This window comes from Pteronotus mesoamericanus, unplaced genomic scaffold (assembly GCF_021234165.1).
Source record: "Pteronotus mesoamericanus isolate MK-2021 breed Mesoamerican mustached bat unplaced genomic scaffold, CSHL_Meso_final contig_98, whole genome shotgun sequence".
Lineage (NCBI taxonomy): Eukaryota > Metazoa > Chordata > Mammalia > Chiroptera > Mormoopidae > Pteronotus > Pteronotus mesoamericanus.
This window is the reverse complement of record NW_026555295.1, coordinates 285,836-308,239: the sequence shown is the minus strand read 5'-3', so window position 1 is coordinate 308,239 and position 22,404 is coordinate 285,836. Positions and strand designations below refer to the sequence as shown.

General features: G+C 39.7%; 2 protein-coding genes across 4 annotated transcripts; one reads left to right on the top strand and one right to left on the bottom strand.

Moving 5' to 3' along the window:
* Positions 1-804: 804 nt before the first annotated feature.
* SNRPG (small nuclear ribonucleoprotein polypeptide G) lies at positions 805-7,777 on the top strand. Of its 2 annotated transcripts, XM_054586813.1 has the most exons (5): positions 805-955; positions 3,614-3,636; positions 4,316-4,440; positions 5,475-5,583; positions 7,586-7,777. In XM_054586813.1, the coding sequence occupies exons 1-4, from the start codon at positions 924-926 to the stop codon at positions 5,532-5,534; spliced, it is 240 nt and encodes a 79-aa protein (XP_054442788.1). In that variant the 5' UTR covers positions 805-923; the 3' UTR covers positions 5,535-5,583; positions 7,586-7,777. The 2 variants fall into 2 exon arrangements, with proteins under 2 accessions (XP_054442788.1, XP_054442789.1); XM_054586814.1 differs by lacking the exon at positions 5,475-5,583.
* A 252-nt stretch (positions 7,778-8,029) lies between these two features.
* PCYOX1 (prenylcysteine oxidase 1) lies at positions 8,030-22,404 on the bottom strand. Of its 2 annotated transcripts, XM_054586811.1 has the most exons (6): positions 22,225-22,404; positions 20,912-21,118; positions 19,699-19,873; positions 12,736-12,947; positions 12,253-12,405; positions 8,032-11,664 (listed from the first exon to the last, which is right to left on the bottom strand). In XM_054586811.1, the coding sequence occupies exons 1-6, from the start codon at positions 22,334-22,336 to the stop codon at positions 11,009-11,011; spliced, it is 1,515 nt and encodes a 504-aa protein (XP_054442786.1). In that variant the 5' UTR covers positions 22,337-22,404; the 3' UTR covers positions 8,032-11,008. The 2 variants fall into 2 exon arrangements, with proteins under 2 accessions (XP_054442787.1, XP_054442786.1); XM_054586812.1 differs by lacking the exon at positions 12,253-12,405 and having other exon boundaries at positions 8,030-11,664.

Below are 22,404 nucleotides of genomic sequence, written 5' to 3'. Positions count from 1 at the left end.
CAAAAAGTCTATTTTGCATTCTCACAACTGTAAATCTAATTTTGCCCACCCCTGTGGAGCCATTCCTGAACATCAGGAATTAATTCAATTTTGGAGAACTATCCAATGCTTAGAATTACCAAGGCTTTTCTACTTTGGCCCAAGTCTTCTGTAATCTCTATTGTGTTTGATTCATAAATGCGGATTCCCCTGTTTTGGGTAATTTAACTGAGAGCAAGTCAGAAACCATTTTTTACACTTACGCTCTTGACCTGAAAATCAATACCTCATATTACAGTGTGTGTGCTGCACTAAATGTTTGACGTTTAGAATCAAGGTACATTTTACATTTAAGTGTGGATCTGGAGGCACTGTTACAAGACTATCAAGACCATCAGCTGGAAATGTACTTCCAGGCTCTAGATTAAAATTCTTGAAAGCTGAGGCTCTGTTACCGGACTCTTTGGTGCAGCGGTCAATATTTGAGTTGTTAATGAAACCCCAAGCTTAAAATGACAATAAGCTGTGAGAATACATTCCAAAGAACTATCATGGTCCCACTTCTCTAGAGCTTATTTTCATTTACTATATATGAATAAGAAACGATTCGACCCACTAAGATTAGAACTTGAACGGTGCCGTTAGGAAGCTGGACTCGGGACATTTACCGGTATCTCAGCGTTACAGAAGAGGAAATGGAATTAGGAACACCCGGAGGCTCAATCCTTCCATTCTGGCCAATCGCTGGCGACGCAACCGGAAGCTCGGGGCTGATGGTACGCTCAGGCTTCCCCAAGTATCGCGAGGTGAAATGTGAAAGCTGCCGGCAATCGATTGGCTAAGGGGATCGGTGACACCAGACGCCAAACTCTGGGCCTACCACGGGAGCGTAAGAGGCTAAGAATTTCTTTCGGAGGTATCTTTGATCTCGCTGAACAGACACTATGAGCAAAGCTCACCCTCCTGAGCTAAAAAAGTAAGTATGTTCGAGGGCCGCGGGTTGTTGGCAGCTTCTTTGTATGCCTTAAGCTCTTTCAATTCCCCTCCGTTTCCGGTCAGTGCGCGTGGCGTGCGTACTCGGGTCCGAGGCCTCCAAGATCCCAACGTGGGTCCTGCTCTTTTGGGCTGGAAACCCGCGCAGTTGTTGCTTTTCTCCTTGGTCGGCATGGTTACCCAAGGCCACGGTGGTTCTTGTATTGAGCCGTCTTGACCTAGCCGAAGCTCCGGACCCTACATCTCTCCCGTTACTTGAGGATCTCAAATCCTACACTTTGTTGACTATCTTATATAACATCCTATTCTACATCAGGTGGCTGTAGACTAACTCCATAAGAAACTAACGATGTGGGTTAAATGGAAGTGTTTAATAGTATATGAGAAATCAAAAGCCACCTTAATCTTAAGAATGTGTTTGTACTGTTTCTTTGAACTTTGACTTGGAAATTCCATTCCTTTTTCTTGCTTTCTTCTACTTAACGTTATATTTGAATGTCGTGTGATGTCTTGCTCTGATAGCAGAGCTATATGAGGACTTTTTTCCCCTCAGCAATTCAAAGTAAGATATTCCTACTTTTAGATAGGGTCCGATATTTCCTTGCCTCCTAAGTACCTACTTCTCTATCATGTTTATACCATGTAATGCCAGAATTCTGCATGTGGTGGTTGGATAGCGCAAAGGATGCAAAATTCATCAGGTGACCATTTTGTGAGGCAGCCATTTGGTCTATTTTGCCTATAGTTTATTTCTTCCACCCCATAAAGAAGTTGGACTAAAGGAAAAGTTCATATTTAATAATTTTGCATTGAAGTGCACGTTAGTATCAAAGCCACCTTTTGTGCAAAAAACTATTTTAGTTGGATCGGTTGAAGACTTAATTGTTAAATCATAAGCCTCACGTTAAGAAAAATAAAAATTATTATGAAAATGTTTATCTGGAAGTTATTCTTTTATTGGTGAGCCAGTAATCTTGTAAGTATCCTCTGAATTCCTCAGAAACTGATGAAATCATATTAAATCTAACAAAAGGACCATTCGTTACTCATAATCTTAGATTTCCTTTTTGGTTCTTAACATATTATTTGAAAATTTCAGAGAATGAAACTAGTTTTAACACCTTTCTCATCTCTAGATTTCATGAATTGTGGAATCCTTTCAGATCTGCCTCCAAAATGACTTTTAAATTTTTTCTTTTACTTTCTCACAAATACCATCTTTTACACTTTTATACCCCCCTCCTGATTTAGCATAACTCCGTGGTTCTTAACTGGATGGGTAGGGAGTCTGGCTCTACCAGCATCTAGTGGGTAGAATCCAGGGATGCTGCTAAATATTCAACAATGCCCTGGACACCCCTCAACAACAAAGAATTACCTAGCCCCAAATGTCAGTTACTGAGGTTGAGATAACCTGGTAGAACCAAATTCTCCCTCCCACCACTTAAAAATTGCTGCCACGGTAGTCTCAGAATAATTGGCTGCTTTCATAATTTATTGCTGTCTGCATAATAAAGTCGAGACTTCTTCACCCAGCATTCAGGCTCCTCCATATCAAATCCAACCACCAATATTACACTAATATTTGAGTGCCCTCCTCTCCAGCCAAATGGAACCAATTGTGTTTGTTCAGACTTTCTCATCTGCCATGTAATTTTGGACAAGTTACTTAACCTTTCTGAGCCCCAGTTCCCCATCTATAAAATGGTGGTAATACTAGTAATAACTTACAAAGTTGTCACAAGGATTAAGTAAGCCCATGTGTGTTATATTTGCAGTGTTTTCTGTAATATATCTTACTAAAATAGCTTATTTTATACTTTATAGATATTTTATTTGTAAATGTTTCTTCCTGTACCTTCTGTCAGGTCCCTAGTCTTTCTAATCTCTGAATTCTCACATGCTATCTTATACATTAAAATTGAATGAAATTTCTTGTTTTCTGGCCTATAACTGGAAGAGGTAAAAACTTGATTTGACTACACAGCTTAATATTTTCATAGTACTCTGCTGAGATGGGATTTTCTTGTTTAAATTGTTTAAAGCTTCAAAATATGCATTTATTTTGCTAGAATATACTTAATGTGTTAAAGAATAAAACATAATATTAAATAAAACAATACTTACTGTCTCAAATATAAAATTTTAAAAATAGATGTTGGATTGGATGTGGTTTGGTTAAAACTTCTGATTTCTTCACAATTTTGTTTGGTTTGGAAATAACCAAAATATAATCAAACCTTTGTTTTTCTGTTGTGTAAAACCCAGCCATTGAAAATTAGATCAGTATCAAACAAGAATGTTTTTGTAATTCACATGGTATAAAAACTCAATGTATATTAATATAAGCCCATTCCATTTTTACTGATTATCTTGCCCCTTCCCAATGTGTAAGTAATACTTATACATTGCTTTGTATAAGTATAAACTGAGGTAGCATACCACTCCCTCATCTTTTAGAGCAGTACATGGTTTTTACTATTTTAAATTTCATTATTCCTATTGTGTAAATATAATTTTAGCAAATTATATTGACTAGCAAACTATTACATAATTGAGTATATACTTACTTTTGTGCTTATTTATAAAAATGAGTAAATTTTTTGTCAGTTATATAACCTTTATCCCTTTGCTTTTTCAGATTTATGGACAAGAAGTTATCATGTAAGTTTTATTTTTTGTTTCTAATTATTCAGTTGCTTTTTACACATGTCAGTGTGCAATGTTTGGAGCAGCTCTATAAAGATTCAAAGCATACAGAGCCTGTAATTCACATTCATTAAGCAGATTGAGCAAAATCCTAACGAGACGGTTTTATTTACCTAATTTTTGAAATTTAATAAATTTCACCTAACTTCAGACACTTCATAATTTTGTATAAGGTAACCCTCACTGTCACAGAATTAACAGGATTATCCTATTTTGTCATATTTGAACATTTATTATCCTTTTTTAAAAACAAAGGACATACACAAGGACTAAAAACCTGACCCACACAATTCTTGAAGTTTGTATGGGTTAAGATCATGGCTTTAGAGATGGGCAAGCAGCCTTCATTCAGTTTGAATCCCAGCCCTACCACACAGTAGCTGTATAACCTTGAACCAGTTACTCAAAAGTCTTTTATACATTCTGGTTCCCTCATAAAAAGGATAATTCTACTTTATAGGATTCTTACACTTTTAAATGTGGAAGTAAATGTAAAATAGTCCAGTGCTTGGCATATAGTAAGGATAGTGGATTATACATCTCATATACCTGGGTTTTATTCCACCTAATTTTTAATGAGTATTTGATAGTTAATAGCCAGTTTTATTAAAACTTATTTTTCCCTTTTTTATAGTGAAATTAAATGGTGGCAGGCATGTCCAAGGAATACTGCGGGGATTTGATCCCTTTATGAACCTTGTGATAGATGAATGTGTGGAGATGGCAACAAGTGGGCAACAGAACAATATTGGAATGGTGGTAAGTAAAGATGTGAGATTTCATTTTTTGTTTGGACTAAGCAATAACTTCCCTTCTGTCAAAGTCTTGAATTAAACTGATGTTAGGTGAATTATAGGCAAGATCAGACTTTCCATCTTCAAGTTTAACATTTGGGAGTCATTCACCTGTGATGATATCCCAGTTACCTTTAAGTTAGACAGAACCCTCTGAGTTCATTGAGCTTGGAGTGTCTGTTGGAAATCATTTTTTAGCTTTATTCTGTAATAGAATCCCACAGGGTTTATTAGAGCAATAGTTCTCCATCTTATTTGCATCTTAGAATCAAATTAGTTTGGAATGTAGCATAGAGGCTTTTTTTTTTTAAGTTCCCCAGATGATTCTAATGTAAGGCAAAGATTAACCACTGGTATAGAGCATTTACAGTCATCCGAGTTTACCCAAAAAACAAAAACTAGATTCTACCCCAAGCAATTGAATCTCTCTCTAGTGTTTTTTTTTGTTTTTGTTAAATTAGTAATGTGTATGAAGGTTAAGCATATGCTTATGAATTCTCCTCAGATGATCTTGTAAAAATGCAGATCCTAATTCAGTGGGCATGGGGTAGAACCTGAGATTTTGCATTTCTAACAAGTGTCCATTTGATGCTGATCTGCCCGTCCACAGATCACACTTCTGTTTTTAATTGGGTATGTAATTAACTAGACTTCTGGTTTACCACACAAATTTAAAAGTAGTCAACAAAAGCCCTGGCTGGGTAGCTTAGTTGGTTAGAGTGTCATCCTGATACACCAAGACTGTGGGTTTGATCCTCGGTCAAGTCAGGGCACATAAAAGAATCAACCAATGAATGCATAAATAAGTGAAACAAGAAATTGGTATCTCTCTCTCACTCACTCCCTCCCTCCCCCACTTCCTCTCTAAAATCAACAAATTTAAAAATAAATAAAAGTAGTCAAGGTAAAAGTTACAAGATGGTCATGATAATAGTCATTCACATTAGGAAGAAAACAAAAATTCTTAATTATAGGTGCTAACATTTCTACGTTCATTAGTCCATAGTGGGATGGCAGCTGAAGAATTTTTGGTGTTTGCCAGCAAGACCCAGACTTTAAATCCCTCTCTCTGTCCATCACAGGACAATATACCAATATCCACTAAGTGGTAAGTCCAAGTTTCTTGGAAAAGGTGGATGAAACTGGACGATTTAGCCCAGACTGGTGTGGCTCGATGGGTTGAGCATCATCCTGCAAACCGAAAAGTCTCTGTTCCAATTCCCAGGCCAGGGTGCATGCCTGGTTTGAGGGCCAGGTCCCCAGTGGGAGGTGTGCAAGAGGAAGCCAATCGATGTTTCTCTCACACAACATTGATATTTCTCTTCCTTTTTCCCTTCCGCTCTCTCTAAAAATAAATAAATTCTTTTTCTTTTAAAGGACAGCTTAGCTTTAGCAAGTCATGGGCATAAAGTCTTCTACAAGGTGGTAAGAGTTCCTAATTGTTAGACTTGATATTTTGCTCTACTATTTTTTTTTTTAAGTTTGAGCAGTATAATTTTGTTTTCAGTGACTTGTTCCAATACTTGTGTTACTGTTTATTTCAAATATATTTTTATTACTGCATTTTGAAAAGTAAATCCATGGTCAGGACTAGAAAAACAACTTAAAAATATCAAGATAAAAGAGTTTCCCCCAAGTTTCATGTAAATCAACCTTCTTTTCAGGTACATTCTCCTTGAGCTGTCTGGCCTGATCTATGATTGCATTATGATCTGTAGTGCACCAGGGGCTTTTTATACAGGGTGGGGCAAACATGGGTTCACAGTTCATATGGAAAGTGATATAATAAATAATAATACAAAAATAAACTGTTTTGTGTACTCACAACTGCAAACCTACTTTTGCCAAACCCTGTATTCAGACCTCTTGCGTTCCAGTTTGACTTAATGTTTCTGTCCCTCTTGAACTCAGTTACCAGCCATTTCAGCTGTGTTCTCGTAAGTATCCTGGCTTATCTTCATTTATGGAATGGCTGTGTCAGACACTGCTAGTCCTCAGGCCTTTTCTATTCTCTCCAGGCCTATAAGCTCTCTTCTAGGTTCTCTTCTTGAACAACATGGATTTAAACTGTGCAGGTCCACCTATATGTGGATTTTTTTTTTCAATAAATACACGGTATCCCTAGGTTTCGCATCCACATGTTCAACAGCTGTGGATCGACAACTACTTTCTCTGTGGTTGGGAATCCACAGATAACGGAGGGCCAACTGTATGCATTATTATATAAGGGACTTGAGCATCCATGGATTTTGATATCTGCAGGGGGCCCTGGAACGAGTGCCCCTCAAGGAATGACTGGGGAGTCAAAAGCATGGTAAGGGTCGGGGGCAGCACCTCTAAGTCCTGTGCTGTCCGAAGGTTGACTGTGCTGGTGCCAGAACAGTGGTTCATTCCCACTCTGAAACTCACTGGTTCATTGCTGGTTCCATGGTCCCTTCCACTTTTAAGATTGGTGTTGGAGGCCTTCTAAGATTGGGTGCAGACTATCGTTGTTTCCTCTTCCCTTCAGAACCTTTTCCTGCAAATTAAGGTTCTTTTCTTATCCCCCAGATAATTACCCAATTTTCAAAACGCATCTAAAATGCCTTCTTCATAAAGCTTGCTTTTTGCGACTTCCATTCTGTTCTGTTCCCTAAATGATCTTACCCCCATAAACTAAGGTGCATATTTCTGTTGTACCTATCTTTCCCATTCCTTTATGAATACCTTAGGGGCAGTGATGTTCATGTTATTTGAGTCCCGCAGTTAAGGCAATGAAATGAGTCATTGGAGACCTGGTATCTCAAAAGGGTAGTTGTTAGCCTTTGAGACTTGAGTTGTTTGGCTTGAACTGACCTGTTTTGTTTTTTAAGATTTTATCTATCTATTCTTAAAGGGGAAGGGGGAGAGCAAGAGAGGGAGAGAAACATCAATCAGTTGCCTCTCACCTATCCCCAACCAGGAACCTGGCTGGCAACCGAGACATGTGCCCTGACAGGATTGAACCAGTTTGCAGGACGACGCCCAACCCTCTGAGCTATCAGTTAGGGCTGGTGAAAATTCTTTAATCATGATTGGTAAGTCTGTTAAATGATTTGTGATCTTTTCAAATTTACTTTTCTCTTTCCTAGGTAATACGAGGCAATAGTATCATCATGTTAGAAGCCTTGGAACGAGTATAAAGAATGGCTGTGTTCGCCAGAGAAATCAGCGTGCTTCTATGTCCCCTCTCCACACCTCCTGTTTTACTACAATATAAAAATCGAGTCTTGTACATTTTCACATTGAACTTTTGTTAAATAAACTTTGGTATTGGTCAAAAACTGCTTTCTCGGATGTTCCAATCTTACAGTAAATGACATTAGCTCCAATTTTTTTCATACATGAGCTATTCCTGGTTAGGACTGATTTTTTTCTTCAAAGGTTTTTGTACATTAATATAGAAGAATTTGATTAAATGTAAAACACTGAACAGAGATAAAGAAGCTGCAAACCTGAGTGGGTTTCTTCTGTAACATTAACTAATTTTCAAAACTCTTGTAATTTTGGTGTCTGGCTTTTCTAAGTACATCTGCATTCTAAGTAGAGAACCACAGAAAACAGGAAGCAATGATGTTGCTGTTTATTGTGAACATAAGTGGGAAAATATTTTAAATCCAAGAGTAGAAATGGAATCCAGAGAAAAATATTCCAGTGTTTTGTTCTTTGTGGAGTAGAGTAGTGATAATGCTGCCCTTAATATTTAATCTAGTTCACAAATTTTAGGGTACACAAACTGATGAAATATATTTTACACATGGTTGTATCATAAACCTAACCTTAAGAAACCTACCAAGCAAATGTTTAGGCCTGCTCTTTTTGTGATCTGGTAAAAAGCCTACAAATCTTGAATCACTTTAAAACTAGAGAACGGGATACACAAAAGTGAATACATGAGGTACTTATAAAACAACAGTGAATGGCTTACATGTATCTCTAAAACGTGTATGGCAAAAAACTGGTAAGGGGATCAAACCAACTGAATCATAGTAAGAGTTGGCGTGAAATCCAATACGTTTTTTTATTCCAACTTTAATTTTTTCCATTTTTCCAATACATTTTAAATCAGTGAAGTTGATAGGCTTGATATTTTGCAACCACATAGAGCTGAATTGTAGAAATGGTTTTCAATGTGGTTCCTAGACCAGCAACATCATTTGGGCCTTAACAGAAATGCAGACATATATCACTCCAAACCTATTAAATTCCAGGGTGAGGCCCAGCAATGGTTTAAACTGTCCAGGTGAGTCCAAAGCATACACAAGTTGTAGAACTTCATTTCATTCTGCCCTGCATTTTTAACACGTAAAAAGATGAATAAGCTCTGATAGTATTTCTTCATCCAGTTTTTAAAAAACTTTAATACTGTAAGTACACAAAACTAATATGCTTGATGTACTGATAACCTGTTTTGCTCTTTGAGGAAGCAATTTTCAGATGCCCTGTTGGAAAACTTAATCAGAGTAGGTTTGATATAATGGCAGCACTTTAAATTGTTCTTATAAGTAAAAACATATCCCATTGCAAAATAAGTCTATAGGCAATAGAAATTAAACTATTTCATTAGTATTTACTAATCTAGCATAGACATTCTACATGTTACTGTCATTAAAACCACAAAAGGAAAAAATAACTTTTTAAAAATAGAATTAGAAAAAAGCTATTTGACAAATTTTTAACATGTTAGCTTGGTTGCAGTTACTGTTGAATTCACAAGCTCTTCTGTCCCTACCAGTTACTGAGGACATTCATGATTTTTGTACAGTAGATGTGAACTGGTTTTCAAGTTTGGCTGCTTATTAGGATCATTTGGATAGCTTTAAAGGCCTACAAGTGATTTCAAAGTCCAGCCAAGGTTGAAAACTATCATTTTAAGATTTCAGCAGTTTCTCACTCAAAATAGTACAGTAGCTTAAGTACTTAACCGTTTCAGCATATGCTGAATTTCATCAAGTATGTCATTCTGAATACCTTATTCATGTCAACTACTCTGGAATAATCCAGGTTGCCCCTTATCAAGTTATCAAGGTTACTGCTTCTTACTATCAAGGTTACTACTAGAGTTCTCATTGAGAAAAAAGCCATTCTTCACAAAATGAATCTTTGATAATGGGTTGGATTTCTTGGGACTCTTCAGGTACTGAAAACTCTTTGGAAGCATTTTAGAATGCTTCCAAATCAGTGATTTGCAATGCAGGTCACACATTAAGAACTTTAAAAAGTTATGATGGTGAGGTCCTATCTTCAATCCAGTTAATCAGAATATCTGATGGGGGGTGCAGGGACTATCAATATTTTTAAAAGCTTCATAGAATGTCAGTTTCTTCAATCAATAGCTTATATATGCTTTTCATTTTACTGGAGATTTTTGTATGACATTTTAAGGTTGTACTACTCAGGCTTCTGAACTTTATCCCTAAAAGACAGAAGTAATCAAAAGAACATTCTAAAAGTCAAGGCTTCAGTCATGGGCATATTTACTTTAAAAATAATGAATTACTAAAGCCAGGCATAAGATACCAGCTCCCATAGTAGATTTCACTGTGACTAAAGATCACATCCACCTGTGAGGCACAAATCAACTCATCCCCAATTAAAACATATGTCTAAGCTCTTCCTCAAGTGTTCAGCTTAAAATGCTTTAAAGTTTTGTTCAAAATCCAGGGCCTACCCTCTAAATCTACTGAACTAAAATCTCCAGAGGAGCTAGGGAATTCTGTTTCACAAATTCCAGATGATTCTCACAATCAGACAAGTCTGGAAAATACTGTTGATAGATATTAAGAGTTAAGAAATTTTGAGCAGGCTCTCTCTGGAGCAACTGAATGACTTCCTTCACCCTCAGGCATGCATCTTTATTTTTCTCTCCTAAAGTCTAATGGTCCCAAAGAGACTTGCAACCAAGGGAGCAGTGGGCAGCAGCAGCTCATCCCAGGCTAACCCCCTGAACCTGTTTCCAAGGCCTCTCGTCTCTGACTTTTTGGTGAGCTAACAGCTGCACCACCTTGCCTCCTTGCTGTCACTGTAACTTTTACTTCTCGGTGAGCTAACAGCAGCCCCACTGCTGCCCATTTCTTTCCTATAACATTTCTAGGGAACCAAAGCAGAGCACCACCTAGGCTCTCTTCTGTAGTGATTCTACCCTAAGCCCTTCCTTTGTTTCACTGTCCCCAGCTTTAATTAACATACTCTTAAAATCAGAAAAAGAAAGAGAGAGAGAGAAAGAGAAGGGAGGGAGGAGGGAGAAGGGAGGGAGGGAGGGGAAAGAAAAGAAAGGAAAGAGAAAGGAAGGAAGGAAGGAATTTTGGAGATGGCACAAATGCAATAGTTACACCTTCACACTTAATTAGACCTTGTATTTTCTCATGACTCACTGGGGTTACTCTTGTTAAACAATGATAATGGCAAAATATTTGATTCAAAACGTCTCTGCTCAGATTGTGGTGGGGTTTTTTTGCCAGTGATATTCCATTTGGAACTAGGACAGGGGTTTGGGGGGGAATAAAAGTGTTATTTCACAGTTCAGTTTTCAGTTTCTCATATAAGTCCTCTTGATCAATCATGTCTGTGTGCCCGTTCCAACGGTGATAGGCAAGGAGAGCAGCATTGTGGGCTGCAATGGCACTCATTTCCATGGCACTTGCTGCACTCTCTATGCCATTCAGGTAATAAAGCTGATCATGGAGTATGATGGAGGGGCTTTTCTCTGGAGGCTTATAGTGAGGATATGCTAGCCATTGCTGCTTTGTAACATACTCGTGGGACAAAAAGAGCTTTAAAATTTGCTCTTTGGTAAGAGTTTCATGGGAAAAGATCTTCCAAACATATGCTCCATCTGCTGATGGTTGAGGATTGTCATTTTTCACAGAGGACACAATCCCAATGCTGTTAATAAACAAATCTGAATTATCAGTGGTTAAGATAGTACTGAGATCAAATTTCTCTAAGGCTCTAGAGGTAAAAGTAGTTGAATTCAACTTCCCCTTAATAAGAGTTGTCACTATATGTTGGTAGTATTGATGGAATTCCTCAATTGGAGGATCAAAGTTGAGAAAAGTTATATTGGACATTTTTTGATTCAATGGAGTGGCCACCAACACGATGTCATAAAAGTTTGAATGGGTGTCAGATCCAGTTTGGTAGACAATTTCATACATCTTTGTGGGGTTTCCTAGAGGAAATAAGGAAGCATACATTTCTTTAGTGCTTCTAACATACTATATTTTACACCTCCTAAAAATAATTCTATACTTTAGTAGTTTATAATCCTAAAATATTAAAGACTTTAAGCTCTCGCTGGGTAGCTCAGTTGGTCAGAGCATCACCCTGATACACCATGGTTGTGGGTTTGATCCCTAGTCAGGGCATATTCTAGAAGCAACCAATAAAAGCATAAATAAGTGGAACAACAATCAATGTTTCTCTCCTCGCCCTCAACCTTTCTCTTAAATAAAAAAAGACTTTATCTTTTAAGATAACTGTCCCAAATTGAGGCCAATTATCTACTTAAAAACAATACCTTGTCAATAAGTACAAAATAAGGAATTTTTACTTTTGAGAATTAGATTTTTTTAAATCCAAGGAGTCATGCCTCTGTACTTGAGTACATTTGGGAATATTTCTACATGGCACAAAATATACAATTTAAAATTCCATCGTTTGGAACTGAGTGAGAAATGGAGGAAGACAGGTTTTTCTCCCTGAGCAATTATTTTCTACAGGGGAAATCAGGAACCATAAAATAGAAATTCAAGCTCACCTGTCTGCTTGGTCCTTGTTTTCTCCTCTACGTACATTACTGAGCCAGATATAAGGTTGCTTTTGGAAGCCTGAAGGAGCCCTGAGCAAACAAGTTTATTGCCACCTTTTACTGCCCAAAGGCCAGAATCAGCACCAGATAGTGACACTGCCCCTGTCAGCAGCAGGAAAAAAAAATGTGTTTTGATTCTAACTCTATAAGGGGCCCTCCAACCACTCCCTCCCCTATTAGGTAAGTCCTGCTCCAAATGTCTCCACACATTGTCAAATGGCCCCTGGGGACAAAATCTCCCCCAGTTGAGAACCACTCAACTAATGAAAGCTAAGGACTCTCTCCCCACAAAAAGGCACATCTACATTTACACAATTTTACCAAAAATGTCTGAGGTTTCACAGAGAAAGGTAGTTTAGGTCAGGAGTCGCCATAACATCAGGGAAGCCCCTCCGTGAACCAGTTCTAAAACTGTTCCAAGCCTTGGCTTACCTACAAAGCCATTGAGGTCTGTGCCTTGGCCATAATTGACCCTATTGATGGGAGCAACCATTTCATTGAGGAATTTCTCAGAGAAGCCCGCTTTCTGCAAGGTTTCAAGAAGTGTTCGGTTAAACATTCCAAGGAAGTCGTCCCCTCCTAGAGAATGTAGTAAATTTTCTATACTACTGAAGGCATAGTCATGAGACTGGTAGCGGTAGATCCTTTTGAAAAAAAGAAATGGCCATTAAACACCAAACAAGATAGGGGTAAGAGGATGCATAAGGAAGGGAAATAGCATCATATGACTCAAACTGACTTTCATGTTTCTTTCTGATGAGTTCCTAATTATCATGTGAGAGACCTCAGCCTTCGTCTTCCCCAGGTATCCCAGAAGCTCTGAGCCCTCACTCTCCCTCCACCTCCACTTGAAGTTTACTGTATACACTCTTCTGTATTAATATGGTCACAAGGAAACCTTTAAAGATGTGGGTACATCTTGTTCACATTCATCTTTTCATCTTTCAGTAACACAGACATGTCTAAAATTATAGCATTTTTTAAAAGATTTTATTTTTTAGAGAGGGGGGAGGGAAGGAGAAGGAGAGGGAGAGAAACATCGATGTGCGAGAGAAACATGGATCGCTTGCCCCCTGGGCACCCTGATCAGGGACTGACCCTGCAATACAGGCATGTGCCCTGACCAGGAATCAAACCAGCAACTTTTTGGTTCACAGGCCAGCACTCAAACCACTGAGCCATACCAGCCAAGACGAAAATTATCTTTATCTTTTCATCACACTCGATCCTCTCCACCCACTCTCTATCCCAAACAAAAATGACAAGTCACATCTGACATCCTCAGTTCACTCAGTTTCAAACAAATATTTTCACTTCTCCTTTCTGCTTCTCCCACCCAAGAAGGAAACCGTAGCAATCTTTCTAACATCTCTCTGGTTACTTCATTCTCATTTTCCTGATCTTGAGTCAGGATTATATTCGAATTACTAAAATGAGTAACTGATATACCTGCTTCTCATTCCTTTTAATAAATCTCCAAGAAGTTCTATAGTATCTCTTATATTCAAAACAATCACCTTGCATAGTGCTGCTTCCTAATTACATTCCCAACTTATTTTTTCTGACTTTTTTTTTTTTAATAATAGATTTTAGCCCTGGCCAATGTGGCTCAGTTGGTTGGAGCATCATCCCATACACCAAAAGGTTTCAGGTTCTATCCCCAGTCAAGCAACAACCAATGAAGGCATAAAATCGGTAGAACAATAAAAACCAATCTCTCTCCCCCTACTTTCCTCTCTTTCCCTCTTCAAATCAATAAGTAAATTTTTAAAAATCTAAAAATTGTTACTATAGACAAAAGAGGATATTTTGCAATGATAAGGATTAGTCCACCAGGAAGACATACACTTGAGAATTGTTTTTTAAAATAAAAATAGTATAATCTAGCCTTGAGCAGCATGGCTCAGATGGTTGGGCTGGAGTAGTCGTCCAGCAAGACTACTAGTTCAATTCCTGGTCAGGGCACATTCCTGGGTTGCAGGTTCGGTCCCCTGTTGGGGTATGTCAAATAGGCAACTGATCAATGTTTCTCACACAGATGTTTCTATCCCTCTCTTTCTCCCTTTCTTCCCCTCTCTAAAAATAAATAAATAAAATCTTCTTTAAAAGTAGTATAATCTATATATCCCCTCACTGGGTCTTTTTTGATAGTTCTGCAATACCCTAAATCCACGTAAAAAGTGATTTTTTTAATTTTTCAAAGGGCAATTCTCTATATGTCAAGCAAACCACAGAAAAGAAAATGATACATGGCCCTGGCCAGGTAGCAAAAGAAAATGATACATACAGATGGTCTGATGCCATTGGACCTGGGTTTTCCTGGTGAGTATGCAGCAACATGCCATCTACCTTCCTTAAAAAGCAACTGCCCATCTCTACACAAATTCTATATGTTCTTTTCTTTTTTTTAATCTTCACCTAAGAATATGTTTATTGATTTTAGAGAGAGAAGAAGGGAGGCTGAAGGGGGGAAGAGAGAGAGAGAGAGAAACATTAATGGGTTGCCTCTCATTCTTACCTCAACCAGAATTCAAACCCAGGAATCAAACCCACAACCTTGCAGTGTACAGGGGTAATGCACCAATCAACTGAAAAACCCAGCCAGGGCTCTTTCTTTTTCCTTCAGGTGTTAGAAGTTTTGTTCTGGGCAGGTAGCTCAGTTAGTTTAGAGGGATATCTGGATACGCCAATGTTGCTGTTCGATCCAGGTCAGAGCACATACAAGAAGCAACCAATGAAGCATAAATACATGGAACAACAAATCAACATCTGTCTGTCTGTCTGTCTGTCTCTAGTATTAAGAAAAAGATAAAATAGTTAGAAATTTTATTGGGAGTTAACATTCTACAAGGTTATATTCATACAAATCAACCAAAAAAAAACAAAAACAAACAAAAAAAAAACTCCAGGCATACAGACTCTCATCTGTTAACATGCCATTTTTCATCATCAAATGTCAAAAATGGACTTCTTTTAATGACACAAAAAGTCTTTAGGAAGTCAAATTCACTGTCCATTTATAATAGGTAAGAAATCTATTATCTTTAGTCATTTCATAAAATCTATGTTAAAAGGATCCTGTCTTGCCCTGGCTGGTGTAGCTCAGTTGGCTGGGCCTCAACAGAAAGGTCCAGGTTTCGATTCCTGCTCAGGGAACATGCCGAAGTTCCGGGTTCAGTCCCAGCCAGGGCATGTAGGAGAGGCAACTTGATGGATGTTTCTCTCCCTCTATTTCTCCCTCCCGTCCCCTCTCTCTAAAAATAAATAAATGAAAAAAATTGTTAAATATTGATTATGTTATTACAGTTGTGCCAATTTTTCCCCTTTGCCCACTCCACCCAGTACCCCCATTCCCTCCAGCAATTCCCCCCTTAGTTCATGTCCATGGGTCATGCATGTAAGTTCTTTGTCTATTCCATTTCCTATACTCTTCTTAACATCTCCATCTATTTTGTACGTACTAACTCATACTTCTTAATCCTTGCGCCTTTTCCCCAATCTTTCCCTTTCCCCTCCCAACTGATAACCCTCCAAATGATCTCCAAATCTATGATTCTGTTTCTGTTCTGTTTGTTTACTTAGTTTGTTTTTTAGATTCAATTGTTGATAGCTGTGAACTTACTGCCATTTTAATGTTCTTAGTTTTGATTTTCTTATTTTTCTTAAGTAAGTCCCTTAAACATTTCATACAATAAAGACTTGGTGATGATGAACTCCTTTAGTTTACCTTGTCCAAGAAGCAAGTTATCTGCCCTTCAACTCTAAGTGATAGCTTTGCTGGATAGAGTAATCTAGGTTGTAAGACCCTGCTTTTCATCACTTAGAATACTTCTTGCCAGACCCTTCTAGCTTGCAAAGTTTCTTTTGAGAAATCAGCTGACAATCTTCTGGGAATTCCCCTATAGGTAACTACCTGCTTTTCTCTTGCTGCTTTTAAGATTCTTTCTTTATCTTTAAGCTTTAGCATTTTAACTATGATGTGACTTGGTGTGGTCCTCATTGCATCCATCTTGTTTGGGACTCTTTGTGCTTCCTGGACTTGTATGTCTATTTCCTTCATCAAATTAGGAACGTTTTCTTTCATTATTTTTTCAAATAAGTGCTTAATTTCTTGCTCTTCCTCTTCTTCTGGCATCCCTATGATTCAGGTGCTGGTATGTTCGAAGATATCCCAGAGGCTCCTTTTTCTATCCTCATTCTTTTGAATTTCTTTCTACTTGCTGTTCTGATTGAATGCTTTTTCCTTATGTTCCAAATCATTGATTTGATTCTCAGCTTCATATACTCCACTGTTGGTTCCCTATAGATTTTTTTTTTATTTTACTTAATGTAATTTTCATTTCTGTCTGGATCTTTTTCATGCTGTTGAAGTACCCAGTGAGTCCATAGAGCATCCTGATAACCACCGTTTTGAACTCTGCATCTCTGAAAGTTTGCTTATCTCCATTTTGTTTAGTTTTTCTGGAGTTCTGCTCTATTCTTTCATTTGGGCCATATTTCTTCGTGTTATTTTGGCAGGCTTTCTGTGTTCATATCTGTGTATTAAGTAGATGTGCTTTAACTTCCTGTCTTAGTAGTGTGGCCTATTGTAGAAAAGCACGCCTGTAAGTTTGGTGGGGCAGAGCCTTAGGTAATCACCAGGGCAGGTCAACCTGTTTTACTGTTCTGTTGCTCTGAGTCGGAGAGGGCTCAGAGAGGGGACAGTGCCACTGCCTGGCCTCTGGAGTTTTGCCCAGAGGAAGCTGTCTCCAGTACTCACTCTGGTGCCAGTCACTTCAATTTCTCCCCATATGCCACTGGTGCCCTTCCAGCTATTGCACTGGTGCTGAATTCCATGGGGTCTGAAAGTCCTAAGTCTGTCACAGGCCATTTAAGAGGAGTCACCTAAGAATCCCATAGTTTTTTCCACCACCCCAACCCCCACTGTTTTTTATAGACAGAATTTATGGGGACTTATTTTTCTGGCACTGGAACCCTAGGTGGTCTGGTCTGGGGCTGCGATCCTTCACTCCTAAGGTATTCTTCCTGATTTTTTATGTACCACATGTGGATGTGGGACCACCCTTTCCGCATCTCCGCGTCTCTCTGCACAACTCTGCATCTCCACCCTTCCTAGCCACTGAATGAATGTGGCTTCTTTAAATCCTTGGTTGTCAGACTTCCATACAGCTCAATTTTCTGACTACTTTGGGTAATATTTGTTTTGTAGTAAGTTGTAATTTCTCCTATTGTTGTTCAAGAAGGCAAAAAACGTTTACCTATGCCTCCATCTTGACTAGAAGTCAAATAAATAAAATCTTAAAAAAACAAAAAGAATTCTGTCTTGGTTGTACATTATCACAGCACCATGGTATTAACCCATTTTCCTCTATTCCCCATAGTGGACTGCGATCTTGGTTTATCAGTGGTAGGGTCCATCTGAGACTCTTCAAGCTGACTGGGTGTAAATGCTTCCACCAACCCATTACCTTGCACAGGCCCTTTAGAAATTGTCTCAAGAGTCACATTTTTACTATATAAAATACAGACTTTTGCAAAGATTTTCTTTATCCTCAAATATAGAACTACACAGTCTCAGTCTTTAAAATGGTTTATCTCAAATAAAGGGCTGTACTTGGTCAGAACCATCATCAGTCAAATTTAATTTTAAGCTTGTAAGTTACCAGGTCCGAACACAGCTGCCAGCATCTCAAGGCCACCCTGACAGAATTTCACACCACCTGCAGACATGCATGGGGTCAGATCGAGCAGCGAGGGCACGTTTCAGGAGATTCTGCCATGGAATCTCATCCCAGCAAGCCGGCGGGCCCACCTGGGCACAACCCCCACCATACAGTGGATCCCATGATGGCTGCGGAACACCTGACAGCTCAGGGTGCTGCTGCGTCTCTGGCCATCTTGTCCTACGTGTGCGTGTGTGCACGGTGTCTCCCTCCTCCTCCTCCCTGTGCCCTACACACTGTGGCGTTCCTGCCCCATCCCCTTCTCTAACCTCCCACCTCCCGTCCACAGCCCCAGGTCCCCAGGCCTCTATATACTTTCTTAGTAATCAGTTTATTGTTTGTCTCTCTACTAGAATGTATATTTTATTTTTTGAGGGCAGGCACATGTTCGAGGTTGTACATCATCAGGACCTAGAACAGTACCTGGCACATAACAGGCACATGTAATTTTACCTTTACATTGGAACAGTCATAGTAATGAAATATTAATAACATTTACAAGTTGAATTATCTGCAGTATCTAAAATAGTAAACCAGTTCTGGCCAGGTAGCTCAGTTTGCCAGAGCATCATCCCTATATGCCAAGGTTGTGGTTCCACCCCTAGTCAGAGCACATACAAGAAGCAACCAATGAATGCATAAATAAGTGGAACAATAAACCGATGTCTGTCTGTCTCTCTCCCCATCCCCCTTGCCCTCTCCCTCTAAAATCAGTAAGTAAAAATTAAAAATAAATAAAAAATAGGTGTGGCTCAGTGGATTAGGTGCCAGCCTGTGAACCAAAAGGTCACCGGTTCAATTCGCAGTCAAGGCACTGGGTTGCAGGCCAGATCCCCAGTTGGGGTGTGCAAGAAGCAACTAACTGATGTTTCTCTCCCTCTCCTCCCTCCCTTCCCCTCTCTCTGAAAATAAATAAATAAAATCTTTTTAAAAAGTAGGTTGCATTTTTCAAGTTAAGACTGGTTATTTTATGTGATCATACTTAGTTACCAAAGCAAAGCACACTCAGACACATAAACAATTTTGAAAAGCATAAAGAAAAAGAGTCACCTGTACTGTCACTGCCCAGAACAATGCTGGAATTTAATATCTTAATTTAAATTCTTAGGGCATAGAACTGATACTCTACCTCATGTTACTGGCTCATTAAAACATCATGTTGCAATTAAAGCTCATTTTTCTTATCCTGTTTACAAGCTCTTGTGCACATGACCTCATTCCCCTGATACACAATGTCAGCACAGTGCAGAGATTTAGCAGTGAGGACTCTAGAGTCAGCCTGCCTGGGTAGGAACTCTGGCTCTACCACTTAACAGGTGGGTATACTTGCACACTTGAAACTTCTCCATGCCTTCACCTTCCACATCTGTAAAAAAAAGCTAATGAAAAGTATCTACCTAGAGAGTTGTCATGAGAATTCAAGAAGTTAATATTTGTAGATCATTTAAGAGTATCTAGCAACACTAAGCAAGCATTTGCAAAATACATGTTCAGAAACGAAAATAAACTACCCTTTCAATTTCCAACTAGATAAATGGTCTGCATATTTTATATAAAACATTTTGCCTAACAAACTTATCTTGCAGTTAGGTAGAGAACTGTTCCAAGAAACTATAATTCTTACAGATTATCTAACTGAAAAGTCTTAGGTTAAATAGGAGAAAAAAATTACCTCATAAACTTGTCAAGTATATCCTCTACCCACATGTGCAAACGAAGAGGCTGAAATCCATACTGCCAAATTAATTTAATTATGTTAATTATAAACCAGCTGCTCTCCTCAAACACCAGAGTCTCTCCGTTAGAGACCCCCACTAGGCCTCCAGAACTCTGGACAGTAGAAAGACCTGCAAAAACAGAGAAGGGGTAGCTAAGTCAGTAGTTCCTACACTGATCAAATGAAAGAAGGTAATCTCAAGCTAGTGGGGATACTCTAAAGTGAGTGAACTCCAAGCCTCTCCCAGTTCTTAGGAGACATATTAATCTCTATTTTTAGAATACTGGCACAATACACTAGACAATCACTATACTGTCCAAAAGCAGATTCTCTAAAAGATGAGTCAGATGGATCATGCAGATATATCAAAATCAGACAGGCTATATTTAGTCCAAAGTGACTAAAAAATCAAAGACAAAAGCAGAGTACCAACTGAATCCAATTTAAAAGGAGAAATGTCAGACATGAATCTTTGCAGCATAAATTTCTCCTGACATACACTTGCCCTCATGGAGAAAAGAGTGGCTTAGGAAGTATCCACAGGAGACATGGAAGGCAGCTAAGGGAAAGGAGGCACCCTACTCCTGTGCCAATATTGTTTTGTATAACTGGATATTTCAGATAACTGGAAGGAGGCCAATATTACCCAATATTCCTTAAGGAAAGGGCCTGCAAAGGCCTGCCAAATTTCCTCACAACCTATCCAGCTCCTCTGCAGGTAGGGAAGTAGTCAGTCAGATGTCCCAACTTCTAAGCACATGTACCCACAGCTGTGTGAGTAACGTTAAGCCAAACACTTCAAGCCTCTGGGCCTCATTTCCCCAACCAAAAAATGAGCACATTAGGTTTCTGCTAACTCAAGCCATTCTATGGTTCAACAGAAACCCTCAGGTTGAAGGACTGACAACAGCAACCATCCCCACCCCACCCCAACCCCATGGCTGTAATTCCAGATAACTGAAGATACTGATAACTAGTGTCCCATTACAGGAGAGTGCCTCCTAACTATGGCAGTACCAACTTCTAGAAGGAAAGTAAGGAAACTAGTTTTACCAACTTGTCTGTAAAAGACAATTAGCAAGGTGGAAAAGTTTCAGCCCCCTATCTGACAAAAATATTCATGGTGGTCACATAGAAAGCTGCATAGCTCTAAGACCAAATTACATACCCAGATCCTTGACAAAACGCTTCATGTGCAGATTTAAAGGATGGATGACAGAACCTCCTGCTTCATATTCTTGCCCCTGCACAGTCATGGTGGCCAGGCGGCCCCCCACCTGGCCTCTTTCAAACACATCAATCTTCACATCTTTCCCAAATTTCTGCCGAAGATAATAGGCTGCTGAAGTGCCACCAATTCCAGCTCCAATTATTGCTATGGAGGGGAAAAAAAGGAACAGTTTCTTTCCCTTTTACCAGCTTTGTGTGTTTTACTGTTTTTGAAAAGCCATTAAGCAATAGCAGATGTTACTTAAGGCTACTATCAACAGTTTAGGGAGGCCTACATGGGGTAGGCCAGTGACAGTTGCTGTGAAGATGCAACTCTGAATCTGCATGTAAACATTGCCCCCAGACAACAGTGGCAGTAAATTAACTTAAAAATTTACATTAATTATTTGGGGTTTTTTTGTTTTTGTTTTTGCCAGATGCCCAAAGATTCTAACAGTTCTTTGTGGAGGCAGCAATGAGTCTTGCCCAACTTGCCCAGCCTCCTCTTGGGAACTGAGGAGGTGAGTCTTTCCAGCAGCATTTTAAATGAGGCGGTCGCCATTTTTGCCTAGATGTGTTATTTCATTAGTGTAGACAGGTTAATAATCCCAAAGAACAGTTTTAAAGGAAATAAGAAACAAAGCAAAAAAAACAGGAAGCAAAACAAAAAAAGACTGAAACTAGGAAAAGAGTGGATTATTTCAGTTCTGTAGTAACCCTAGGCAGGCAAACCGTGCCAGCCAGGGGCCTCTGAGGGCAGGCCAACCGCAACAAAGCGGAAAAGGGAAAGGCGGTTTCACCCTATCGAGGAAAGCGGACGGGATCAGCCAGTCTTCCACTGCTCGTTGTGCCGAGCCCGCATGTGCCTGTCATCTGCAGAGCGTAAGCGGCCCGTCGCTCCAGGACCAACCAGAAGACTGGCCTCCCAAAGGTACTGCAGAGGAAGGCGGCTAGATGGGGCTCGGTCTCCCCCTACCACCAGCCTTCTGAGGCAGGGTCTGCAAGGACGCCTGGAAGCTGCCCGCCCACCTGGGCCCCCCCTTCCATGGCCCATTCCTCAAGTGGACACATCTCCACGCCCAGGAAGGCACGGTCCCTCGGGCACCGAAAGCAGCACTGAGACGCAAACCGGGAAGATCGAAACCTGCGCAAAGGGCTCGACCCCGCGGCCTGTCCCGCGTCGCGGCTGCAGGGCCTGGCACCCTACGCTGCGGCCGCCAGGAGCAGGGAGCGCTCCTGCATCTCCTTCCGCGGCGCCCCACTGTCACCTACCGATCTTATCAGGCGGGGCCCGTAGCTCAGTGATCCCGGGGCACACGCAGCTGCACAGCAGCAACCCCAGGACCAGAAGCGGAGAGACGAGCTCCCGGGATGCGCGCCTCATATCTCCAAGAACTCAGGACTCTGGAGATCTGGAGCGCCCGCCTGCCTTTCACGCCCGCTACTGCGCAA

Coding starts and splice junctions, on each gene's coding strand:
- PCYOX1 (XM_054586811.1), bottom strand. CDS start 22,336: ATGAGGCGCGCATCCCGGGAGCTCGTCTCTCCGCTTCTGGTCCTGGGG. Junction 12,406..12,735: donor AGACCTCAATGGCTTTGTAG/GTAAGCCAAGGC, acceptor TGCTGCTGACAG/GGGCAGTGTCACTATCTGGT. Junction 11,665..12,252: donor AACAAGGACCAAGCAGACAG/GTGAGCTTGAAT, acceptor TATTTCCTCTAG/GAAACCCCACAAAGATGTAT.
- SNRPG (XM_054586813.1), top strand. CDS start 924: ATGAGCAAAGCTCACCCTCCTGAGCTAAAAAA. Junction 956..3,613: donor CACCCTCCTGAGCTAAAAAA/GTAAGTATGTTC, acceptor TTGCTTTTTCAG/ATTTATGGACAAGAAGTTAT. Junction 4,441..5,474: donor AGAACAATATTGGAATGGTG/GTAAGTAAAGAT, acceptor TACGTTCATTAG/TCCATAGTGGGATGGCAGCT.